At 40.8% G+C, this 26,051-nt stretch overlaps 1 protein-coding gene across 7 annotated transcripts in view; it reads right to left on the bottom strand.

The window, feature by feature from the left end:
- Positions 1-26,051, bottom strand: part of ube2f (ubiquitin-conjugating enzyme E2F (putative)) — a 121,774-nt gene that overhangs the window by 46,298 nt on the left and 49,425 nt on the right. For 6 of the 7 annotated variants that reach the window (XM_043693167.1, XM_043693160.1, XM_043693161.1 and 3 more), the window contains one exon: positions 10,410-10,475. The exons of the other annotated variant lie outside the window; for it this stretch is intronic. In XM_043693167.1, the coding sequence (XP_043549102.1) occupies positions 10,410-10,475 (66 nt within the window). The remainder of the gene's footprint in view (positions 1-10,409; positions 10,476-26,051) is intronic. 7 annotated transcript variants of the gene reach the window in all.

The following is a 26,051-nucleotide window of genomic DNA, read 5'->3' as shown; positions in this document are numbered from 1 at the left end:
CCATGGTAAGTAATTCATCTCATGACTATCTACAAGACAAGAGTAATTGAATAAACTGCACTTGCCTGGATAGGTGCAGCTCTAATAATTAAGGAGATGGACACTATTTAGGATAAAACAGCCTGCATGATTGGTTCCCATCTACCACTGATGTTAGCGATAGCACTTAGGTGTGCTATAGCTGTTCACCAAGATTACTTTGACACCATCTTCCAAACCCATGGCCTCTACTACAGAGAAGAAAGGGCAGCATATAAGGGCCAGCACCAATCTTAAGATCTCCCTCCAAGCCACACACTATCATGATTTGTAACTAATCATTCCTTCACTGTTGTTGGGTCAAAATCCTGGAACTCCCTTCCTATTAGCACTATGGCTGTACCTACCCTCCCTCAGAACTATAGTGGTTCAAGATGAGGAATCCAAAACGAGGTGGCATAGGTTTAAGGCGAGAGAGGAAAGATTTAAAAGGGATCTGTAGGGCAACCTTTTCATGCAGAGGGTGGAGCACATATGGAATGAGCTGCCAGAGAAAGTGGTAGAGGCTGGTACAATTACCACATTTAAAAGACATCTGGATGGGTTTATGAAGAGGAAGGATTTAGAGGGATATGGGCCAAGTGCTGGTAAATGGGCTAAAACAAACAGAGTTGTTACCTCTGGTTTGTTACCGGTGCCACATGCTAATGAGGCGAGGAATAGGGAGAGAGAGTAGTTGAACATGTGGCTACAGGGATGGTGCAGGAGGGAGGGATTCAGATACCTGGATAACAACAGTCCTTTTGTATATTATAGTGGACAGCAGTCCCTGTGTGTATAATTGGAGCTCATTCTGGGGTAGGTGGGACCTCTACAAATGGGATGATCAACACCTGAACCAGAGGGGTACCAAAATCCTGTTGGGGTGTGGGGGGAGGGATATTTACTAATGCTTTTAAGAAGGGTTCAAATTTAGCAGGGGGATGGGAACCTGAATTGTAGCTCCACTGTACAGGAGGTTGAGAGTAGTGAGGTCATGAATAAGATTTCAAGTTTGCAGGAGTGTGCTGGCAGGCAGGAGGCTGGTTTGAAGCGTGTTTTCTTCAACACCAGGATTACCTGGAATAAGGTGGGTGAATTTGCAGCATGGGTTGGTACCTGGGACTTCGACGTTGTGGCCATTTCGGAGACGTTGGTAGAGCAGGGACAGGAATGGTAGTTGCAGGTTCCGGGGTTTAGATGTTTTAGTAAAATCGGGGAAGGTGGTAAAAGAGGGGGAGGTGTGGCTTTGTTAATCAAGGACAGTATTAAGGTGGCAGAAAGGACATTTGATGAGGATTCATCCACTGAGGCTAGAAACAGGATAGAAGAGGCCACCCTGTTGGGAGTTTTCTACAGGCCTCTGAAATGTCCCAGAGATGTAGAGGAAAGGACTGCAAAGATGATTCTGGAGAGGAGCAAAAGTAAATTGTTATGGGGGACTTTATCTTTTCACTGGCAATGTTATTGTTTGAGTACCTTAGATGGGTCAGTTTTTGTCCAATGTATGCAGGAGGGTTTCCTGACAGTCTGTAGATAGGCCAACAAAAGCAAGGCCACATTGGATTTGGTACAGGCCAGGTGTTAGATTTGAAGGTAAGTGAGCACTTTGGTGATAGTGGCCATAATTCAGATAAATTTACTTGAGTGATGGAAAGGGATACATATATACCACAGGGCAAGTGTTATAGCTCGGGGAAAGGCAATTATGATGCGATTAGGCATAGGATGGGTAAGGAAACTGTGTCCTTGATAATTACGTACTTGTCAGGCAGGGAGGAAGTGGTTGAGTGAGGGAACCATGGTTTACTAAAGAAGTTGAACCTTTTGTCAAGAGGAAGAAGGAGGCTTATATAAAGATGAGACATGAAGGCTCAATTAGGGTGCTTGAGAGTTACAAGTTAGCCAGGAAGGACCTAAAGAGAGAGCTAAGAAGAGCCAGGATGGGACATGAGAAGTCTTTGGCAAATAGGATCAAGGAAAACCCTAAAGCTTTCTATAGGTATGTCAGGAATAAAAGGATGACTATGTTTCGATTAAGGGCCACTCAAGGACGATAGTGGGAAGTTGTGCGTGGAGTTTGAAGAGATGGGAGAGGCACTAAATTAATTATTTCATCAGTATTCAAACTGAAAAAGAAAATGTCAAGGCTATTAGACTAGAAAGGACCAAGGTGTCAGCAATTGTGGCAAGTGTGAAAATAGATAAATCCCCTGGGCTGGATGGGATTTATCCTTGGATTCTCTGGGAAGCTAGGGAGGAGATTGCAGAGCCTTTGGCTTTGATCTTTATATTGTCATTGTCTACAGGAAGTGTCAGAAGACTAGAGGATAGCAAATGTTGTCCTCTTGTTCAAGGACAGTAGAGATAACGCTGGTAATTATAGACTGGTGAGCCTTACTTCTATTGTGGGCAAAGTTTTGGAAAGGATTAGAAGAGATAGGATTTATAGTAATCTAGAAAGTAATAATCTGATTAGGGATAGTCAACACCCTTTTGTAAAGGGTAGGTCGTGCCACACAAACCTTGTTGAGTTCTTTGAGGTATCCAAACATGTGGATGAGGATAAAGCACTTGATGTGGTGTATATGGATTTCAGTAAAGTGTATGATAAGGTTCCCCATGATAGACTATTGCAGAAAATATGGAAGCATGGGATTAAGGGTGATTTGGATCAGAAATTGGCTATCTGTAAGAAGACAGAGGGTGGTGGTTGATGAAAAACTTTCATCCTGGAATTCAGTTACTAGTGGGGTACCACAAGGATCTGTTTGGGGCCACTGCTGTTTGTCATTTTTATAAATGACATGGATGAGGGCGTAGAAAGATGGGTTAGTAAATTTGTAGATGACATTAAACTCAGTGGAGTTGTGGATAGTGCGGAAGGATGTTGCAGGTTACAGAGGGACATAGATAAGCTGCACAGCTGGGCTGAGAGGTGGCAAATGGAGTTTAATTTAGAAAAGTGTGAGGTGATTCACTTTGGAAGGAGTAACAGGAATACAGAGTACTGGGATAATGGTAAGATTCTTGGTAGTGTAGATGAGCAGAGAGATCTCAGTGTCCAGATCCCTGAAAGTTACCACTCAGGTTGATAGGGTTATTAAGGCGGCATATGGTGTGTTAGCTTTTATTGGTAGAGGGATCGAGTTTCGGAGCTATGAGGTCATATTGCAGCTGTACAAAACTCTGGTGCAGCTGCATTTGGAGTATTGCATACAGTTCTGGTCATTGCATTATAGGAAGGATGTGGAAGCATTGGCTAGGGGGCAGAGGAGATGTACTAGGATGTTGCCTGGTATGGAGGGAAGGTCTTATGTGGAAAGGCTGAGGGACTTGAGGTTGTTTTCATTAGAGAGAAGAAGGTTAAGAAGTGCCTTAAGAGGCATACAAGATGATCAGAGGATTAGATAGGCTGGATAGTGACAGCCTTTTTCCTTGCACGGTGATGGCTAGCATGAGAGTACATAGCAATAGATTAAGAAGTGATAGATGTAGGACAGATGTCAGAAGTGCGTTTCTTTTACTCAGAGTAGCAAGGGTGTGGAATGCCCTGCCTGCAATAGTAGTAGACTCGCCAACATTAAGGGCATTTAAATAGTCAGTGGATGACGATGGAATAGTGTAGATTAGATAGACTTTAGATTGGTTTCACAGATCGGTACAACGTAGAGGGCCAAAGGGCCTGTAATGTTCTACATTCTAGATTAGTTTAGGATACCTGGTCGACATGGATGAGGAGTTGGACTAAAAGGGTCTATTTCCATGCTGTACATCTCTATGACTCTAAGTAGTCTAACTTTCATCAAAACAATTAGGGGTGGACAATAAATACTGGCTCAGCCAATGATGCCGAAAACCTGTGAAAGAATGAATAAGATCTTAAAACCACTTTCTAATTCCCAGGGATGCAGAGGTAGTGGTTCCAAATGCAAAAAACTGTTTGATCCATCACCATGTTCGTTCTTTTATACCTTGATCTCAAAACTGCTTTCTTCCCATAAAAGATAAAGTTGCCATGGCTCCACCAGACCTCAGGGCTGCTGTGTTATTAAAGAGTGACAAATGGTGGTTTAACTAGAGGATCACCATGCCTCAGCTGAGGCAAGGGGAGAGGCTGGGAAGGAGAGTGCTTTAACCTCAGCCAGGATAGGAAGTCAACCCATATGGTTGGCATCGCGTTGCATCACAAACCAGTTGTACAGCCAACTGAGCAACTCAGCCCCATTGCTTTTTGCCCACTAATTCCAATTTTCTTGCACAACTTTCTTCCTTTTTCCATCAAACAGTGGCCCAGTTCTGGCAGTTAGGACGATCAAATTTATTGTTGGTATTGAGTGCTGCTATACGACGCCAAGGTATGTTGAAAATTATTTGGAATTCTTGTACTGAAGATCACTGACAGCAATAAAGCAGTATCATTTCTAAGTGCACCAACTCTGCAAGTATTTGGTTTATAGAGCAGAAAAACACAAAAATCAATTTGAATTCTTTCACTGCTCAGCCACTCATTTGCAATGTAAATTCGCTCCCTTGAAACAAACAATGCCTAACTCAACAGGCAACCTGATTAATATGATTCACTACGAGCAAGCAGAATTAATTATATATGTGAATACAGTTTGTTGGTATAGCATTATGAAACATAGATAGCGATTAAGTATTTGCTTACAGTTCAGACATACATCACTGACAGAAATTACAGCAAAACAAGGCCATTCATCCTTTTGTGCTTGCATTAGAGGAAGCTGCACAATAAAAATGGGTGGCTTTGAACCCATTCAACTGTCCCTTCCCTTCAAAAGTCTTTAACCAATTTGTTTTTAAACAATGTTTTGTGTCTCAATAGCTCCTTACTTGGTAAGGACCCTTTGTGTGAAAGCATTCGGTCCAACTTGCCCTTTACAGGGCAGGCGGAAGGGTGAGGTGTTAGCAGAAGGGAAACGTAGAGGATGAAGGATGGGGTGCAGAGAGCAAAGTTGGCGTGCGGGGGAGGGGGCGTAGGAAGAGATGGCGTATGGGGAGGAGACTGGGGAAGAGGATAGGAGGATGGCAGCATGTGGGGGAGGGGGACAGGAACATAGAGTGGCGTGTATGGGGGAGCGGGACGCAAGGATGAGCGGCATGTAAGGGATGGGGACAGGGACGGGAGGAGAACAGTGCAGATGGCTATAGGGGACAGACAAGGAAGAGTGGCCAACAGGGGAATGGACATGTGCATGCCAGGTGGGTCCAACAAGGGAATGTATGCACAGGCTGTCAGACAGGAGAATGGGGAAGGGACAAAATGAGAAAAGAAATGCTGTGATTGCTGAGAGCAGAGGTTTGATCATTGGAACATGATTGGTTAGAGTGGTGGATTGGAACTATTGAAGGTTGATTGTTGTCCAGGACCAAGGAGTAGAGGGGGGACTTTTATACATGGAAGCTGCTCAGCAAATTAACTCAGTCAAAAACGAAATCATATTCTCCTGACCGAGCAACATAGACCTTCTGCCCCAAAAAACACAGATCTTACATAATCAACAACTGCATCCTTCCCATTCCACAAGCACAAACAATCTTCCTCCTAATCTATATGCATAGACATAGCTCCTCACATTCCATCAAGAACAGCACCTATTAAGTATTTAGAAGAATAGCAACAATCACAGCTGAAATAAGAATAATGAACGAAGAAATCAGTCTTTAATCAAAGAATTTCAAGATAATTGTGACAACAATTTGATAGCAGTGATCCTGATATTAAATCTCCTACATATGTAGCCAGTAAAGAACGCTTTGCTGTTACAATCAGCCCACACTTGCTTGCAACGTTATATTATTACTCACTGTTAGGATGAAGAAGCAATCTTTAGCACAAATCAACTAATAATAGCCCTGACATCAGCATAGAGGTATACTGGCTGATGAACATGGTACTGGGATATCATGTTTTGGCAGGTTTTACAAAATTAGATATGAATCTCTCCTCAAAGTCTCTCATTCTAAAGGTCACTATTAAGGAAGACCGCCTGAAAATTCTGCAAACATTTCACAAGCCAAATATTCTCAAAAGTTAAATGCATTGCCAAAACCTTGTCATTGCATTCTAACTTTCACTAATCTTGGCATTTTGCAATCTGAACAGCATAGACTGGTTCTCCTGGAAATGTGCTTATAGTGATTGTAACGAGGTCAGCCAGGGGGATCTCAGAATGAGTTCCCTGATTGGACCAGATTAATAACCCCAATCAGGGATACCTCATTGATATAAACAGATGATTGTCAGGGATATTGAACCACTGGAATGCCTGACTTAGTGACAGGCAGTGTTATTGTCAAAGGCCATACATTTGTAAATAAAGGGTAATTAGTGATGAGATGTCAGCCTCTGAGTTATTATAGTGGCATTGAGAGTAAAGCATGATCCTGAGGAAACTTGCTTGCAACAATTTTAAGGTTTGGGGATAAGTATTTTCTTGCACCATGTTTGGGAAGCTTGACTCATTTGACCCTGCTGTCAAGGACTGAGCCCAGTATGTGGAAAGAACACATTATTTTTCTTGGCAAACGACATTGTGACAGATGAAGAATGGGTAATTATCCTCATAGCTTGTGGAGTTGCAGCTTTTTCTGTCATTAGGAGTCTAACATTTCCTGAGGCACGTAATATTGAAACCTTTCAATAATTGATTGACATAATTAGGGAGCATTATCATCCCAAGCATTCTTTTAAGTCTCAGCACTATCGCTTTTACTTGGCAAATTGAGGAGCAAAGAAATTGAAGGTTTTGACCAGATTAAGACGACTGGTTTAACTTTAAATGAAATGCTTTGAGACCATCTAGTAAGTGGGATTAATGATGTAAATATGCAAAAATGTCTCCTGGCTGAAGTTCAACTGGATTTAAAGCAGGTGCTACAACTTGCTTTTTCACTGGAAAACGTGGCAAGCGGAGAATGCGAGTTGCAAGGTATTCCGATGGAATGAACACCTTCCCCCGTCCATGTGAGCTTGGGGAACACCACTTGAGTGCAGAAAACTGCAAAGTCTCACTCAAGAAATAACCTGAGCCACACCTTAGCCAAACAGTTACAATTTTCTTCGGGTCCCTGCTGAGTAAAATACTGTAATTGTTGTCAATACACAGATTTGGGACAGCAACAGAGTCCCAATCAACTTAAGTGGAGTAAGAATAATCCGTAGGGTGGTCTAGGAAGATATTCAGGTGAGTTTGTACCCCGGAAACTCCACCTGCATCTAGTTTGGAACAGAAATTGCTTAGCAACACGCAAATCAGACCATTCAGGATAAACGTCTAGTTAAATGACCATCCGGTTCAAGTGGAAGTCGATACTGGCTTGGATGTGTATCAGTGATCACAGAACCAGTTTTTAATAAAATTTGCTTTGGACACCAGCCCTTAAATTTGCACAATACTTGAGCTAGGTTAAGAACCTGTACAGGGGAACCTTTGCAGATTAAGGGTACATGAAAGGTAACTGGTTTGACTACCAGTGATTATAGTAGAAAGCTTGTGCCCAAGCTTGATGGCGACAGAGTCACCTAGATTTGCTCAACATTTTCAATTAGAGAATGGCTGTCTGAGTGAAGTTCTAATTAAATACCCAGATGTTTTCTAGGAAGGTGTAGGACTATCAGAGGAGCCAAAGCATGTTGACCAGGAAGCAAATCTGTGATTCTCAAGGTCTGTCCAGTACCATTTTGCCTCCAGGAAAATGTAGAAGCAGAACTCAAGACTGGAAAGTGAAGGAATTATCAAACCAGTCCAGTTTGTATAATAGGCAGCACTGGTCATACCAATTTTGAAGTCTGATAGGTCATTTTGATTTTGTGGGAATTTTAATCAAGCAGTGACCAGCTTTTCACAGTTGGATAAATATCCAATCCCTTGAAGATTTGCATGCAACGCTGGCAGCAAGTTTAACCTTCACAAAGCTTGACATGAGCCACGCTTACTCGTAATTGTATTTAGATCAGGATTCTCAGAAGTATGCCACAATTAATACCCATAAGGGCTTGTACCGATATATAAGACTGCTATTCAGCATATCATCAGCCTGTTCAATTTTTCAGTGGATGATGGATGATGGAGAACATTTTGCAAGGTCTATCTTAGGTCACCATTTACCTAGAAAACATTCTGAGAACAGGGAAAACTAGTAAGGGACACTTAGAAAACTTGGATATAATCCTAAGGCGTTTTTCCGAGGCAGGCATACACCTAAGAAGAGACAAGTGTTCCAGGCACCGCCCTCCCAAGTACCCTACTTGGGCTACACGGTCGACAACATTGGGTCTTTTGGTTTTTGGAAGTTAGTGAGGGCGATCAAAGGTGCCCAGGCCCCCATGTCTGTCAAGGAGACTGGGTCATTTCTGTGTCTGGTAAATGATTATGGAAAGTTCATACACAGACTGGCATCTATCCTAGCACTGTCCCATCAATTGCTTAAAAAAGGGTCAGCCTTGGAAATGGTCTCAAAGACAGGCCCGAGCTTTCAATGAATTGAAAGAACAATTATCCACTAACATTTTGTCACACTATGATCCCAAGAAAGAAGTTATTGACATGCAATGCCTCCTTATATGGCATTGGGGTAGTATTAGTTCATAGGTGACCCACTGGAGAAGAATGTTCAATAGCTTATGCATATATGACTTTGGGTAATGCACAGCATAAATATACCCAAATTGTAAATGAAGGAGTAGCGGTCATATTTGGAGTTCCACCAATACCTTTATAGGTGAAACGTTTTGATAATCATGGACCACAAACCCCTGACTCAGTCTGCTTGAAGAGGATAAGGCAGTGACGCTCACATCTTTGGGCTGCATTCAGCGGTGTGCTCTAATACTAAAGTGGTTACAATTACAACCATCTGGGAGGCTGAGTAGCAAATGCTGACGCACTGAGTCACCTTCAGTTGGAATTGTGGAACCCCCAATGGAAGAGTTGGTCGTGACATTGAATTTTCTGTCAAGTGACCAGTCACAGCTAACAATATCAGACTTTGGACACAAAATCCAGTCCTTTCTAAACTGAAACAATTGGTATTAGTGGGGAAAACCAGAGGGCCTTTGCAGCTAGAATTAAAACCTCCTTAGACCTTAAGGGACAAGCTCATGGTTGACGCCATCATTTTGTAGTGGGGAGTGAGAGAGATTGTCACAATCAAAGTTTGCCATCCCAAATACTGGCTGAAACTCCAACAGAGCCGTCCAAGGGTTTACATAATGAAGATGTTGCAAGAAGTTATGTTTGGTGGCCAGACTTGGACTTAGACATAGTCGCCTTGATGGGGCAGTGCCCTGACAAAGACAAAAATTAGTGCCAGTAGCCTTCCCAGATTTGTGGAAATAGCTGGATAAACCTTGGACTCTGTTACATGTCGACTATGCAGGTCCTTTCATGGATTCAATGATTTTAGACATTGTAGATGCCCACTCATAGCAGTTGGATATGCACAGAATCCATTCATCAACGTGTGTGTGTGTGTGTGTGTGTGTGTGTGTGTGTGGAGAAGAGTCTTGCTTTAATATTTCCCGCACTGTGCTGGACACTTCAGTACTCTGCTTAAACGGATCAGCCTCGTTTATGTGCTTATGTCTTGACTGGGTCTTCTCAATCAGTGCTGAGTGTTCCATTATCATGAATAAATCAGTTTCTCAGTTTTTGTTTTATTCATTTCTGGGATGTTGGAATTACTGGGTAGATCAGCATTTATTGCCCATCCTTAATTCGGCAATGTAAACTGCGTTGCTGTATGGAGTCACATATAGGCCAGACCAGATAAGGATGGCAGATTTCAAAGGACATTAATGAACTCAATGATTTTTTTTATGACAATCACAGAAGGCTGATCTTTCATTCCTGATAGTACTGAATTCAAATTTCAAACTCCTTCTTGATGGGATTTGAACCCATGTGCCCAGAACATTAGCCTGGGATTTTGAATTAAATCCTGTGACATGACAACTATGCCACCACTTTGTTCCTTAAATCAAGCACTACAATATACTGTACACTTTATGGCAGCAAGAAAGCCTGATTATTACATAAACATTATGTAGAGGTGCCTGTGTTGGACTGGGGTGGAGAGAGTTAAAAATCACAACACCAGGATATAGTCCAACAGGTTTACTTGGAAGTCAAACTTTGATCTTTTACTATAAATCCTGCGTCCTATGGTCCTGCCCCACTTGCTACCTGACAAAGCAGCAGCACTCCGAAAGCTTGTTCTTCCAAATAAACTTGTTGGACTATAACCTAGTGTTACATAAACATACAGATCTGGACCAATTCAGTGTAACACTAGGAGATTCATGGGATCTTAATCGTTTCTACACCACTGTCAAGAAATTAGTTTATCAGGTTAGTAAAAATTACCTGGCATGACATTCAGCTGGAAGGAATAAAGTTTGTTTGCATCAGGGAAATCCAATTTACATGTGCCTGTAAAGATAAAAATCAATAAATGGAGTGAATGCAAGTAAAGTCAGCACTCAAAACCAAAAGGTGTAAAGATAAAAAAAACTCAAAGGCCACTCAACTCATCCCTTTATGCATCAAAATGTCCATCTAAGCTCATCCTGCTGATACAATGACTCTCCCACGGAAGCTCATCTTTCTGGCATCTAAAACTATAATTCTAGGATCCAGATGCAATTTTATTAATCTCAATCTTCGTGGGCATGTAGATTACTGCAATCAGTTCTCCGAGTAAATACATTCTTAAAAGTGGTCTTTTTCTGTAGTATTTATCGGAATTTTGTTTAAGGCAGAACACAGAAATAAGTAATAAACTATCCAATAATGGGTTTAAACCATCAGAACACTGGTTAATAATGATCTGTTTTGTAAATATTCTAATATAGATCAAAGACCTGGCAACGATTTGCTGGCAATTCATTGTCCTGACAGAGACCATTCACAAGGGTAACAGTAATCATCTGGATTGTGTGATAAAGATTGACCGCTTACTTCTGGGAAAGCAATTAGGATGAATAACTCAAGCCAAAAATAGAGAAATAAGGGGATTTTTGACCACAACATCCACGACAAGGAAAGAAGCATGTATCAATAAGTACTGGGCAGAAAAAAAAAAACAGACTTTGGAGAAAATAAGTTCTGTTTCAAATTAACTAATGGAGTGGTTTGCAAACATGATGATGAATTGGCAATGGAGATGTTTAAATTGGAAAAAATAAACAAGATAAATACATTCTTAAGAAAGCATCAACAGACTGAGAACCATAAATAATCAAAAATTAATAAGATTCAAAAAGGAGGCACATGATAAAATATGCTGAACAGCGTTAAAATAAAATGTGAGAAACATAGAAAGTGCAGTGAAAGATTGACAAGATGAACAGATATTGTTAGAAAGTGATGTGAAAACCTCTCTGAAGAAGGGTATGTGGAACATAATGCCATGGTAAATTTATTAGACAAAAGCTTTTAATTGTTAAACAGATAAAACAAAAAGTGACAATGTAGAGGTTGACGTGAACAATTAATAGAAGTAAATAAAACTCTGGTTCAGCAACTGGATTCTGATCATTGCACCCTCGCTATTGAAAGTACTCAGAATGCAGACAAAGGCACCAGTCACAAAAGCAAAATGCCACAGATACTGAAAATCTGAAATACAAACATAGATGCTGAAGAAATTCAGGAGGTCTGCCAGCATCCATAGTGACAGAAATAGAGTTAATGTTTTAAGTCTGATATGTCTCTTCTTTAGAACCCAGAGTTCAGACTCAAAATGTTAACTGTTTCTCACTTTACAGATGCTGCCAGATCTGTTGAGTTTCTCAATCATTTTGTTTCTTTTTAATCACAGTTGTCAAATTCTCTTTAAATATGCAATGTTGTTGAAACAATTTTATTCAAAGAGGATGACCACAGTAATCATAGATCAAGATAGTTAAACATCACCTGGAAGAAACTCCTAAATTTCATAAAATAAAACTTTTTGGAAAACATGGATTAATTAAGGGAAGGATGACATGGATTTGTAAAGTCTTGTTTGGACACTCCAGCATATTTTGTGGAAGAAATGACAAAAGCAAATGCAGCAATATATCTGGATCTTCTGATTCCATTTCATTAAATGTCTCACGTGAAATACTAGAAAAAGTTAGATTTGAATATAAGCAATGATTTCAAAGTTTACTGATGACACAAAATATGATTTGGCCAGGAAAACTGTAAAACCATCAGGCAGATGCAGAATTAATGTGGATATTTGTAAGGTTAGAGACACTGGGCGGAAGAACAAGGCAACTGTATATAAATGCAATGGATAGAAATTAAAAACAGTATATTTGAAAACGGTGAATTAAAAGGCTAAAGAATGTTCTGAAGATAGATTCTTGACCTGAAACCTTAACTCTGCTTTCTCTGTTCACAGATGCTGTCAGACCTGCTGAGTATTTCTAGCATGATCCGTTTTTAATCTGACATTAATAAAGTTCTTGAAAGAGAAAGGCAGAGGTATTGTGAGATAAAACATGTTATGTTTATAACTAGGGGAGGGGAACTAGAGGGAATTGAAAGATCCAAAATTTGCATTAACTTTTTTGAGACTGTATATGGAAACCCATCATATTTCTCAATGCAGACGTTATGATCAGACTCTTATCTTCTGAGAAAATCAGTTATCAGGCTTTAAAAATGTTATCACTAAATATTTGACCCATTTTTGTGAATGAACACCTACAGCAAAAGTTGTTGAATCAGTGACTGTATTCAACAGACAAAAACAAACCAAAAAATGCAAATGCTTTCAAAAACATCATCTTAACAGAAAATAACAAAAAATGGAAATTCTTTGTCTTGAAAGATACAATTCTGATGTAGGAGATTTCTTTAATACAAAAATCTATAAAATTATAAAAAAAAGTTTGTTCAACATCGTTCTGGCAATGAAGTGGGGCAATTGATTCGACTGGTTATTTATCCCTTGAGTCCAGTGTGTTTGCAAACAAGCTGATGAGAGAGTGTTTGCAAAACTCATCTTGCCCATGCTGTCCTTTCAGATGCAGGCCCTTTCTGTCTCGAGGACAGCTCCCAAATGTAAAACTGAGATAACAGATGTGGCAATTTGTCACAAGGAATGGTTACTGCAGGCCCACCACCGAGAAGAGCAGCAGAAGCAACTGCACTTTCTTAAGTGAGTAGATTGCAAAAGTCAGGAGAAGATTTCACTATACAGAAACAATTGGTGGAAACAAATACTATGTTCAACCTGTGAAGATCATATCATTTTACTATTCTGGATTTTGATTACAGACTGAAATGAAGAAAGGATTAGTTTACTGAATTGGTTGTCACCTGTACCAAGGCACAGTGAACAGCTTTTTGCCTTGCGAGCAATACAGGCAGATCGCATAGTTAAATAGCTTAGATAGTAAATAATAGGTAAACAGCGGCAAAAACAAAAACACAGGTACAGGCGAATGTTAAGAGTTTGAGTGTCCATTTAATATTCTAACAACAGTAGGGTGGAAACTATTACAAAACCAGCTGGTGCGTGTGCTCAGGCTTTTGTACCTTCTCCCCGATGGTAGAGGTTGTAGAAAAACATTGCCAGGGTGGGATGGATCTTTGAGAATGCTGGCGGCCTTTCCTTGACAGCGGGCCTGGTAGATGGATTCTATAGATGGGAGGTTGGCCTTTGCGATTGTCTGGGCCGAGTTCATCACTCCTTGTAACAGTCTCTGATCTTGAATGGTACAGTTGCTATACCAGGTAGTGATACATCCAGACAGAATGCTCTTGATGGCGCACCTATAAAAGTTGACAACGGTATTCGCTGTCATGCCAAATTTCCTCAGCTGCCGGAGGAAGAGACAATATTGTTGGGCCTTTGGAACCAATGCATCCACATGAAGAGTCCAAAAAAGCTTGTTGTGGATGATCACTCCCAGGAGCTTGACACTCTCCACTCGTTCCACCTCTGTGCTGTTAATGTTTAGGGGGGGCATGAGTAACATTCCACTGAAAGTCAATAATGAGTTCCTTGGTTTTGCTGGCATTGAGAGCGAGGTTGTTCTCAGTGCACCATTTTTCCAGGTCTTCCACCTCCCGTCTGTCATCGGAGATTCGACCGACTATGGTGGTGTCATCAGCGAATTTGTAAATGGCATTAGTCTGGTATTTGGCGACACAGTGGGTACAGCAGGGGGCTGAGTATGCACCCTTGGGGGGCTCCAGAATGTAGTATTAGTGAGGATGAAATATTGTCTCTAGTCTTCACTGATTGTGGCCTGTGGGTCAGGAAACAGAGGATCCAGTTGCAGACAGTGTGTCTTAGAACGGATGGTTCAGAAAAGATTTAGAAGGTATTACCAGGGCTGGAGGATTTGAGCTATAGCAAGAGGCTGTACAGGCTGGGACTATTTCCCTGGAGTGTCGGAGGCTGAGGGGTGACCTTATAGAGATTTATAAAATCATAGGGGTAAATAGACAAGGTCTTATCCCTGAGCTGGGGTCGTCCAGAATTAGAGGGCATAGGTTTAGGACGAGAAGGGAAAAATTTAAAAAGGAGCCTAAGAGGCAACTTTTTCAAGCAGAGGGTGGTGCATGTATGGAATGTGCTGCCAGAGGAAGTGGTGGAGGTTAGTACAATTGCACCATTTAAAAGGTATCTGGATGGGTATATGAATAGGAAGGGTTTAGAGGGACATGGGTAAATGCTGGCAAATGGGACAAGATTAGGTTAGGATATCTGGTCAACATGGACGAGTCGGATCAAAGGGTCTGTACATCTCAATGACTCTATTCAAAAAGGATTGGCTCATTGACCTGCTATATCAAAACACAAACTACCCCCATGTGATACCTATATGGTATGTTCAACTCTGACCTGAGATGTGGGGAGTGAACCCTTCTGACTGAGATTAACAGACGTATTGGCACCAGCTCAATATAAAATAACCCAAAAACCTTCTCAGGACAAAGTGTTAAATACAAGAAAATTGCTGGAAAAACTCAGTAGTACTGGCAGCATCTCAGGAGAGAAATCAGTTAACGTTTCAGGTCGAGTGAGCTTCTTCAGAACAGTTTTCTTTTAGATCAGAGTCTTGAAATGTGAGTATGATGGCAAATCAAACAATAATAAATTGTTTCATTGATCAATGAAGAGTGGCCTAGCGGACTCAGACCCTTTTTATAATTACAAAGAGAACCAAGGTACATACTGAAAACAAAAGTTTTCAGATGCTCGAATGAGAAAGGTTTCAATAAAACCTCGATTAAGCAGGTGTCCAAAAATTTTTCCAGAAGGGAAGATCCTTAAAATTGGGAAATATACAAAGGAAGCAAACAAGGGAGTAGCCTTTTCTGTGGAACCAAACAACTAACTGCTTACCATAGTGAAGAACTTTGCAGCAGCATTACCAATTAAAGTTTGACAGTCATATGATCAGGCAAATGATCAGATGCTTTGAGAAGGAATTAAGTTTCAAGGAGCATCTTCAAGAAGGTCGCAGAGGCAGAGGGGTCAAGGAAATAAATTTCAGATGACTGAAAACATTGTTACAATTGTGGAACAATTAAAATAGAGGGCATGTAGGAGGCCAAAATTGGAGGAGTGCAGTGACTTTGGAGGGCTGCACAGCTTAACTGGCAGTCAATGTAGGAACTGATCTCATCAGGCGAATGGCAGTTTGACAACTGATCATTGTTTCTGTTGCTAGTACTTTATTTACAAGATTTAGTAAATTCAGTTTTAGAACTTGTTACGTGGAATTGAGTTGCTAGCCCAGTCCCATAACTATGGTACGCTGTACTTGGTAAATTACTGTAGATATAGTAGGTGCTTGAGGACTGCTCTTTTACCTATGGTATTAGAAACAAAATCTGTTTGCTGCTTTCTAGGTTGAGCCTCACAAGTACAAGTACATTAAAAGATTATGCATTTTAAATGTCATTTTTTTCATATACAAAATCTCAGTTTAGATTAGGTACTTTTAACATGTAAAGTACAAATACAAATGTAACATAGCAGACTGGATGGACCAAATGGCCTATTTCTGCTTATATGCCTTATAATCTTATTGCAATAACTTAAATCAGCTCACTTTTACAGAAATTAGATTAAATATGAAAAATAGCTAAAAGTATGAAGTGACTCATGGACAGGGGGAAATAGCTAAACAAGGTTGTCTAAAACAGATTGATAGTAGCCTGTTTCAAAGAGAAAAAGCAAGCACTGAGAGTGTCCAGATGCCAATTAGGGAGACCTACTTTCCTTGCCTGGAAATTGCTCTTCCCCTCTACCTAAGGGAAGGATGAGTGGCTATCCTTCCTTTTCCTGCATGCAATTAGTCAAATATTGTGTGTACCAGGACAAACATTAAGAATTGTTTCAACATAAAATGTCATAAGCACTTTGAGTCAAATGCAAGTTTTCACAATACGTGTTGCAGCATGTCACTTGTGAAGATCATAACACTTTGAACAGTTCTATTAATAATAATACAGGGACACTGCAGATACAGGTTTAACAAGGCAGAAATCACAATACTTTGAAATGTCCAATAAAGCCGTATTTCAAGCTCAAAATAACGAAAATATTTTCCTTGAGAATATTTTCCTTTTCTTTTTATTTAGCTGAATGACTTGGCAGATGCAGAACACTTACGGCCATCCAATGAACAGTTTGTTTCAATTTACATGTGAATTCCCTGACAAGTTCAGTGTACAGTTGCTGAAAGTTTCATTGACCACTGGCTCCTGGTCTAACAGTGCCTCAGCTTTAAAATCCCCATCCCTGTTTCCAAATCCTTTCACTGCCTCACTCCTCTGTCCCACATCTGTGCAGCTTCTTTCAAACCCTACAACACTCCAGGAGCTCTGTACTCCTAAAACTTCTGTCTCTTGTCCGACTGGATCTTAATTGCTAATCCACTGGAGGTTGCAACTTCAGTTGCCATGCTCCCATATTCTGGAATTCCCTCCATAAACTTGTGCAACTCCAAACTTCTCTTTCCTTTATTTAAGTTGCTCCTTAAACCCTACTTCTTTGACGAAGATTTTTCTGTCCTGGAATGTGCCTTGCAGGTTTGATGACAAACTTATATTTGATAACTTCCTTGGTACATGTCACTATTTATAGGTGCCACATAAATGCAAGTTTTTGTTGATGAATGAATAGAAGACTAAACACAATTTAACTGACAAAAAGTAACCTTAAGATTGACTTTTGTTTTAAACAGGGGAACCTGAGCAGAGTTTTTAAAAGGGAGGGGGAGGGGAAAGGAGTTAGAGGTCCAAGTGAATGTACAAATCTTTAAACAGGCAACGAGGGGTGTAAACAGCAGTCACTAGTGAGAGATTTCCCCAAGATCAGGGTGTATTTCTACAGAACTGACACACCGAAGGAACAAGAGACACAGATATGGGGGGCAGGCAGTTCCCTAACTAGGGCTGGTTAAAGGGAAAGAAGGAAATTAAAAACTGAATTTGAAATCCTCCACTGCCTTACAAAAATAATGTAATAGTGCAAGTACTAGATTTTAACCATGCAAAGTAGAAGGTGACGTACTCTTGAAGAAGCAATAAGGCAACGGAGTACAGTCAGACACAAGGAAGCTCAAAGGAATCTTGGGATGCTTGTCTACAGATCTCTGAAGGTGGCAGAATAGGCTAATAATTAAGGCTACGAAGAGCTCATGTTCAAACCTTCGACTCTCCTGCTCCTTGGATGCTGCCTAACCTGCTGTGCTTTTCCAGCACCACACTCTGACTCTGAGCTCCAGCATCTGCAGTCCTCACTTTCTCCCTAATAGTTAAAGCTGCAACTTTTTCAGTTGTGGTAGGTGGCTGGTTAGCTCACATGGTTAGACAGTGGTGCTGTTAACATCAAGGTCTTGGGTTCACTCCCCATACTGACCAATGTTGCTGGCTTCTTCCTGAAACTTCGGATGGGTTCTTATGGTGCTGTAAAAGTCACATTTGCTTCAGGAGGTGTATAATAGCAATAAAAACAGGTTAATTAGAAAACATTTTAGGAGCAGGGAGGTCAGGTTGGACCTATACAGGATGTTGGTTAGTCTATAACTAGAGTACTGTGTGCAGTTCTGATAACTGCATTATGGGAAGGATGTGAATACACTGGAGGGGGTGCAGAGGAAATTCACCAGAATGTTGTCGAGGATGGAGAGGTTCAGCTATGAGGTGAGACTGGATGAACTCAAGCTGTTTTCTTAGAAAAGAGATAGCTGATAGGGGAGCTGAGGTGAAGATTATGAGGGGCATGGACAGGGTGGACAGAAAGCAGCTATTTCCCTTAGTTGAAGCATCAATAACAAGTGACATAATATGAAGGTGAAAGGCAGGAGGTTTAGAGGGAATTTGAGGAAAATCTTTTTCACGCAGATGGTGTTGGGAATCTAGAATGTGCTGCCTGTGGGGGTGCTTGAGGCAGGAAACCTCAAGTTTTAAAATGTATGTACCTCGATGAGCACTTGAAAATGGGACAGGTTTAGATTTAAAGTTACTTTTCTTGGTTTAGGTTTGGTGGACTGAAGACCCTCCTCTACACTGTGTGACCCTACCATTGAGGTGCTGGAAACCTGAAGTACAAATAAAAGGAGAATTCTGCAAATACTCAGCAAGTCAAGAAACTTAGGATGCATGGAGGTTCATTGCATTCTGTCAGAAATTTGTATTTATTTCTTCCTTCATCCACCTGCATATTCAGTCATAGAGGCATAGAGACATACAGCATGGAAACAGACTCTTTGGTCCAACTCGTCCATGCTGACCAGATACCCTAACCTGATCTAGTCCTGTTTGCCAGCACTTGGCCCCTATCCCTCTAAACCCTTCCTATTCATATACCCATCCAGATGCCTAATAAATGTCGTAATTATATCAGCCATCACCACTTCCTCTGGCAGCTCATTCCATACACGCACTACCCTCTGCATGAAAACGTTGCCCCTTAGGTCCCTTTTATATCTTTCCCCTCTCATCCTAAACCTATGCCGTCTAGTTTTGGACTCCCCCACACCAGGATGGTATAGTGGGAGTTGAACCCCAGGAGGGTAAAGAACCTGCTTTATTTTAAACTGTCTACCTGCACGGCTTCGACACACATCCTTAATATCGGACCAGACTTACCAATGTGAAGTACCCACAGGGCAGATGGATTTCAGCTCGACAGTGGCACTACTACAGTTACAATTACTTGTTGCAGCAAATGTTGTTACTAAGTGGATCATATCAGCTGAAGCCAACAGGATAGTGGCTCATGCTGACACCAAAGGCCTGGTGTTCGGCTTAAATTAAGGCATACGATTGGGTGCAGAGCAAGGAGGGGGAAACAGATATTGAAATATTTCTCTTGGTTCAGCCTCAGTGAATTCTTATCAGAATAGACCAATGCTGCACTGCCATTTCAATGTGAATCATCTGACTGAAGGAAGGACAGGTATGTTTCTTGAACATTATACACCACCTATGAATATTACAACCTGCCTCACCAAACGTAACTCATATGGTTTCCTGTTTTCATACACAGCATAAAGGGAGTATGGAGGAAAACATTTCCACTTAATATGAAATGAGATGTGACTCACTAGAGAGAAAAAAATTGAAGCTGGCAGTGTAAATAGTATAAAGGGAGAATTGAATTCATGTTGAAGTGAAAGTTGATTGGTCGAGATTTGGGCTAATCCATTTAAAATAGTCAAAACTGTCTCACCATGGCTTTTCCCAAGTTTCCAAAAGCTCATCTTTTTCTGCAAGACTAAGTTAAGAGCAACAGCTTCATTATAAAAATGTTGTTTGGCAACAAACTCGCTTTCCCTGATCGGAAGATTGCTGTCAGCATTTCTTCAATGTTTGACAGCTTCTTATGCACTCGACAATCTACCTAGCGTGTAAGCGAATGAAAGCTTAAACACTGTCACTGAAAGCAAGATGGAGAAGTGAAGAATAGTCTGGGTCCTGATTCTGTTCAATCACCGCAGTACTCCCAAGACCAAGTTAATCTGTGTTTTGGAGCTATTCCCCAGATACTTTGATTTGACTGATCTGATTCATTATTTAATTATACCTTGGTACACGTGACACTGTTGTCTTATGTGCTTTACAGACAGATCGTACTATAGGAGTACATTAGGTTAACAGAACAAAGTGCAGGATACAATGTTACATTTGCTGGACATTAGCTCAGACTAGCAGGTATGTGGATGCTTTGTAATGCTGACAGCCCTCGTAGTTGTAGATGGATAGAACCTGGTTGATAAGGTCAATTTTTCTACTTTTTTGGATTCTGGCCCAATGTCTTTATGTCCTTTAACTCAATACCATTCTGTGACTGATAATGTTCCTCTACAGAATACAGTCTGCTGACTGGCTCCAGATCTTGGTCAATAACCCCAGGAGATTCTGGCTGCTGTTCTCCACACTTTGTGCTGCAGTGTGAAATCCTAGAGCATCTCTATGCCCTTTCAGGCTTCTGCTGGAGAAATACATGAGTGAGCAAATGAATATTCAGACTGTTCAGGGTCATCAGTCTTCTTGATTAAAGAATATACTGCATGGATGTGTGCTTCATCTGTCCGTTCCATTGTGCAGCATACTTCTCGGCTTAAGGTCATCTACCTCGGCTTAAGGTTCATGGTTGTCTCTGCTGGAATTTCCCTGCTAACTTCCCATGAGTGAGCAGAAAGAGCCTCATGTCAGGTTGATTGGCTCTCAATTGGTGCAAGAGTTGGCAATTGTGGCCTTTGTCATGATTATTGCCTAGAAAACTGTGTTGTACTCTTTGCTTCTTATCGATGGCCTTGATAACCTGAGAGACTCATTGCTGGTGGATTTTTAAGTTCCTAATCACCCTAGTCCATTGTCTGGAGCTTGGCTGGGTTGTTGGAATGCAGCATCGTCAGGGTGTGCAGGCCAGGTTTCTTCCACTGATACACTTTATTCACAAAATTTTCCTGATCAAAAATACTGAAGACATCCACGAGATTTTGTTAGCCTCATACTACGCCAACATGGCTTCTTGAACTTTGCTACAAGAGGCATCAGATTTTGACACCATGTATATTGGTGCGAGCCTGAGCAGTAACATATTCCTTACTCTGCTTTCTGTCATTACATGTTTTCACTTTGAGCAACGAGTGACGTTGCAAAAAAAAAAGGGAAAACAGTCCAGCATCATGTGCATTAAAAATGTCCCTCGAAGCGAACTTGTTTAGTACTTTAGTATTTGGAATATTATGAGCAGTTTTGGGTTTCATACCGACGGATGGATGTGTAGGTCTTGGAGGTTCACAAAAATGATCCTGGGAATGAAGAGATCACCATATGACAAACAGTTGAGAATAGTGGGTCTGAGCTAGCTGGGAGTTTAGAAGGATGAGGGGGGATCTCACTGAAACCTGCAGAATACCAAGAGATCTGGATAGAGATGACGTGGAGATTATGTTTCCATTAGTAGGAGAGACTAGGACCTGAGGGCACAGCCTCAGAGTGAAGGGACAATCCTTCAGAACTGAGAGGAGGAGGAATTTCTTCAGCCAGAGGGTGGTCAATCTGTGGAATTCGTTGGCGCAAAGGGTTGTGGAAGCCAAATCATTCAGTGTCTTTAAGACAGCGATAGATAGTTCTTGATCTCTAGGGTATCAAGGGTTACAAGAAGAAGCCAGGTGAATAGGATTGAGAAACATATCAGCCACAATCAAATGGCAGAGTAGATTCACGGGGCTGAATGGCTTAATTCAGCTCCTATATCTCTAGCCTTATGGGACACGAGCAAGACTATCCTGCCATTGCTGCTGAAACTGCTGCACCCTCACTACATATCACATGCAAGATGACGATATGTCTTGTCCTGAATCTATCCAGTCATCCGTCGCTGTAGCTGAACTTTTGTGGCCCAGCTTCCTTGACAAGGCGACTCTTCTTTCCTGGAGGACTAGAATGGGGATGGGTACATTCTTTGTTCAAGCTGTCTTGAACAACATTAGTAGAGCTTCTCTGACCTTGGGATAAGCAGCCCTTCTCATCCTCTTCCTTGTGGGAGAGATGTCAGCTTATTGAGCTGTTCCAAGTTCTTTGTTTTGTGCTTCAGAAAAGTTTGACAAATTGAATGGTGGAATCGCTAACTCCTTGACGATGTCTACTTTTTGCTTTCCATCACAATTTTCCACTTGTTTATCGACTTCACTTCCTTTGTGATCACAACACTCAAGTCTCTGATAGGTTTAGCCATACTTGTAGTGTTTGAATGTCCTGATACAATACTGAATGACTGTTGCCCACAGTTCTGTGATGTTATGCATTAGTGTGGCCCAACTCCACCCTGATTGGTTGACACAGCCATTTGACAAGCTTGCACGAGTTTAGATCACCTGGAGTTACCAGTCAGCTTACTCTCACTCAATTTGACTTTGTATTCTGCCGGCAGGGATGGCTCTCAACTTTGCAAACAATCAGAGTTTTGGGTTCTCCAAATTTGACTCATCATGATGTCACTTTATTTGGTAAAATATTCCAACATTGAGTTACACACTCACAGGGATATGTGTGCAATGTGTAATATTATAGCAGGGAAAAACCCATTAAATCACAATCTGTTACAAGGCAGAAACAGCACATTGAGCTTATTACCACTGTAGAAATATTTATCTCCACATTAGCTGCATGACCTTCCCCCAGTTACATTTAATGTTCTCCCTTTGCAACAAGCTAATTCTCTTGTGGAAGTATTCTGATTTCTACATTCTAATCTCCCTGAGTCAAGCTTTTTGTTTCCCAGCCTCACTTTTAACTCTTTTTGCCTTTTATTCCAGTCTCAATGACCGATAGAAATAACCCATCACTGTTTACTTATTCTGACATTCCACTCAGTGACTCATTAGAAAATGGGTCATTAAGTCCATTCATTATGTTAAAGTTCTATGTAGGTTCCTCCTCAACAGTTACTCCTGCTTCTCACACGCACTAATTCTCCTGACGACCAATAGACTAGTAAAATGCTGAATGCTCATTATACAATTTGCACATTTACAATTAAAAAAACTTTATGTAGCTGAGATATAAAGCTTTTGCAGCTGTCTTTCTGTTCAATCACTTCCTTACCCTGCCTTTGAGGTTTGTCTCCAGAATTACCTTACTCAAATGTTTTCTCCTGCAATGGTAGCCACCTTTTTTTCTTCAAGTTGAAACACACAGGCTTGAATTCATATCTGCACAACTGGTGTTACCATCCAAATCTTTCAGCTCAGCGAGCAAACCTACATCCAAATCCTCAACCTGAGCTACATATCTTCTCAAAACTCGTTATGACTAGGCCACATTAAGCACTGCACAGATTTGCTCTCTTCTGCTAAGACCACTCGTGTTTTCACAATCATCCTGGAAAGCAAAGATAATTCGTGCCAGTTTCTTCACTGCAAACAGTCTTCCTAAATGTCCACCTACTGTTCTTTCACCACCCATCCTAGCTACAAGTACAAGCGGCGGTTTGATGTGTCTGCCATCATTGTCCACTGTGGAAAGCATCAGCTTTCCTAGACGAGAATCCTTTCTTCTGATTTCCTCTCATACCAAGTTTCCCTTGCCCATGAGACAGGCACTGAATTACCTCATCAGTTGACTTTCAAATCAGCAAAGTAATGGAGGTTGCCACTGACAGTGCTATCAAGCCGCTTAAAGCACAATTCTGCAATAACCTGCTCACTGAGAATTTGTGAAGAAGAATAAGGAAATAGAAAATAAACAAAATGAATATTTAATACCGGTTTTCTCAGGAACCTACAAAAATTCATCCAGAAATAATGGATAATTTAGGGATTAGAGAATAACTTTAAGAGATAAATTAGTGGGGCTTAAAATACATAAATCCTTTCCCACCATGAAAGAGGTGGCTGTTTAGATGGTGGATGAACTGTTGATCACTTCAAGAGCATCTTTTGGAGAGCTAAGTGAGTGGACAAAATATTGGCAGATGAAGTACAATATGAAGAAATTCGAGGTTTTAACTTTAAGAAAAAAAAACAGAAAGCAGAGTATCTTGCAAGTGGTAAGAGATGTCCAAGAGGGACCTCGATGTTCCTGCTTTTAAGTCAATGGAAGTTAACATGCAGATACAGAAAGCAATTAAAAAGGCAACTATTGTGTTGACATCAGTCTGCAAGATGAACTGCAGCAACTCACTAAAGCACCTTTGACATTTCAAAATCTGCAACACCTACCATCCAGAAAGACAAGGACAAGTGTGTGGAAGCATCACCCTCTTATCCTTCATTCACACACCACGTTATACAGTCAGAGCTGGAATGAGCTGCCAGAGGAAATGGTTGAGGCAGGCACAATTACAACATTTAGAAGACATTTGGATAGGTATTTGCATAGGAAAGGTTTAGGAGGGATATGGGCCAAATGCAGGCAAATGGGAGTAGTTCAATTTAGGATACCTGATTGGCATGGGCAAATTGCACCAAAGGGTCTGTTTCCATGCATTTGGAAATATATATTGCCATTCTTTGGGATTGGCAATTGCAGGGCTAGCCAGTAATGCCCACATCCAGTGAAACAATACAAAACAACTTCTGGCTTGCTGCCATTACTATATTGAGCATTACTATATTATATATTCACTGGTCAAAACATTTAGAAGGAAAGGTACAATTTGGTGCTATAAGGGGTTTAAATATGTGATACTGTGAATAATTCCAAGTACATCCCGATGAAGACAAAGTCTAAAAGTATATTTGTTGAGGGTGGTTTGTGAAAGCAACTAATTGTTTCCATCTGTTCAAATGACGCAAGACACCAAGGATGACAGCAGCTAATTATTTTCAACTGCAATCAGATGTTAATAATGTAGGAAAGCTCATGTGGAAATTAGTGCGAACTTCACAGGAAATCCATGGGCTCAGCAAGTCATTTCGTGATGCAGGGTAATCCTGATCTCAGGAATTTTGAAGCTTTGTTTGATCAAACACATGCACATTGCATGGACTATTTCCATTTAATCAAATTCAGATTACTTCTTTGTACATTTGAAGAATGCATGACAAGCCCCACTTATTGCCACAAGCAAAATGGTCACACCTATGATTTCAGATGGCAAAAGATGGCAGAAACTAGTCGAATCAAAATATTCCACCTCAAAAAATGCAGGCATGTAATTCATGGTATGAAAATATAACAAATCTGTTCTGCAGAGTTCTGCAGGTTAAAGCAGATAACCGGCTTCACAAAACTCCTACACACATTTAATCTTCTCAGGCCTGTCAACTCATGAGCCCTCATTCTTGCCATGGTGTCAGTCACATATGAAACAATCTTTGATCATTTCATTATATCTTTCCTGACTCTCACTCCTTTATAACCTCAAACTTTGTTCTATCTCTAATTCAGAAATGTTTTCTTTAAGTCAATTACAGTTGCACTTTCAAGCTTCTAGTCATAGTATTTGGCCCCTTCATTTATAATCATAGTCTGCAGCTTTCAATGTGCTTCTCCTATCTTGATCCAGTGATGCCTTTGTCCTTCATAAAATCAGTCCTTCCTACAACTGGGGACATTTCCACTAGTATGCACCCATCTCCCGTGTTCCCTCAAAATCAAGATACACAGACTTCATCTCTGCAGAATGGTTTAGAGACATCATCACAAAGCACCAAGGCTTTATCAGTAACAAGGGCTCATTACTCTGGGAACCACCCTGGAGAGAGTAAAGGAAGACTCTCGAGCCTCTTTTCTCCACTGACCATCTCCACCCTTGTCCTCTACCCCTTCACCTCCAATTATAAATTTGAAGAGCTTAACCTCTTTATCACAAAAGATAGAGAACATCTCATTAGCTACTTCCACTGTTTCTCCAGCATCTTGTCTACCAAGTCAAACCTTTCAAAAGGATACCCTCGCCAGCACTAACATGAACCTACATATTTCTCCAGTTCCTTTCTTATACCCATCCTCTCCATGCCCTTTTTGATCTTATTTATCTATCTATCTGATTCATTGCCCACTCATCAACTCCAATCCCATTAACCTACT

This window comes from Chiloscyllium plagiosum, chromosome 7 (assembly GCF_004010195.1).
Source record: "Chiloscyllium plagiosum isolate BGI_BamShark_2017 chromosome 7, ASM401019v2, whole genome shotgun sequence".
NCBI lineage: Eukaryota > Metazoa > Chordata > Chondrichthyes > Orectolobiformes > Hemiscylliidae > Chiloscyllium > Chiloscyllium plagiosum.
Note: the sequence above shows the minus strand (reverse complement) of the source record. Positions and strands in the feature narration are given on the sequence as shown.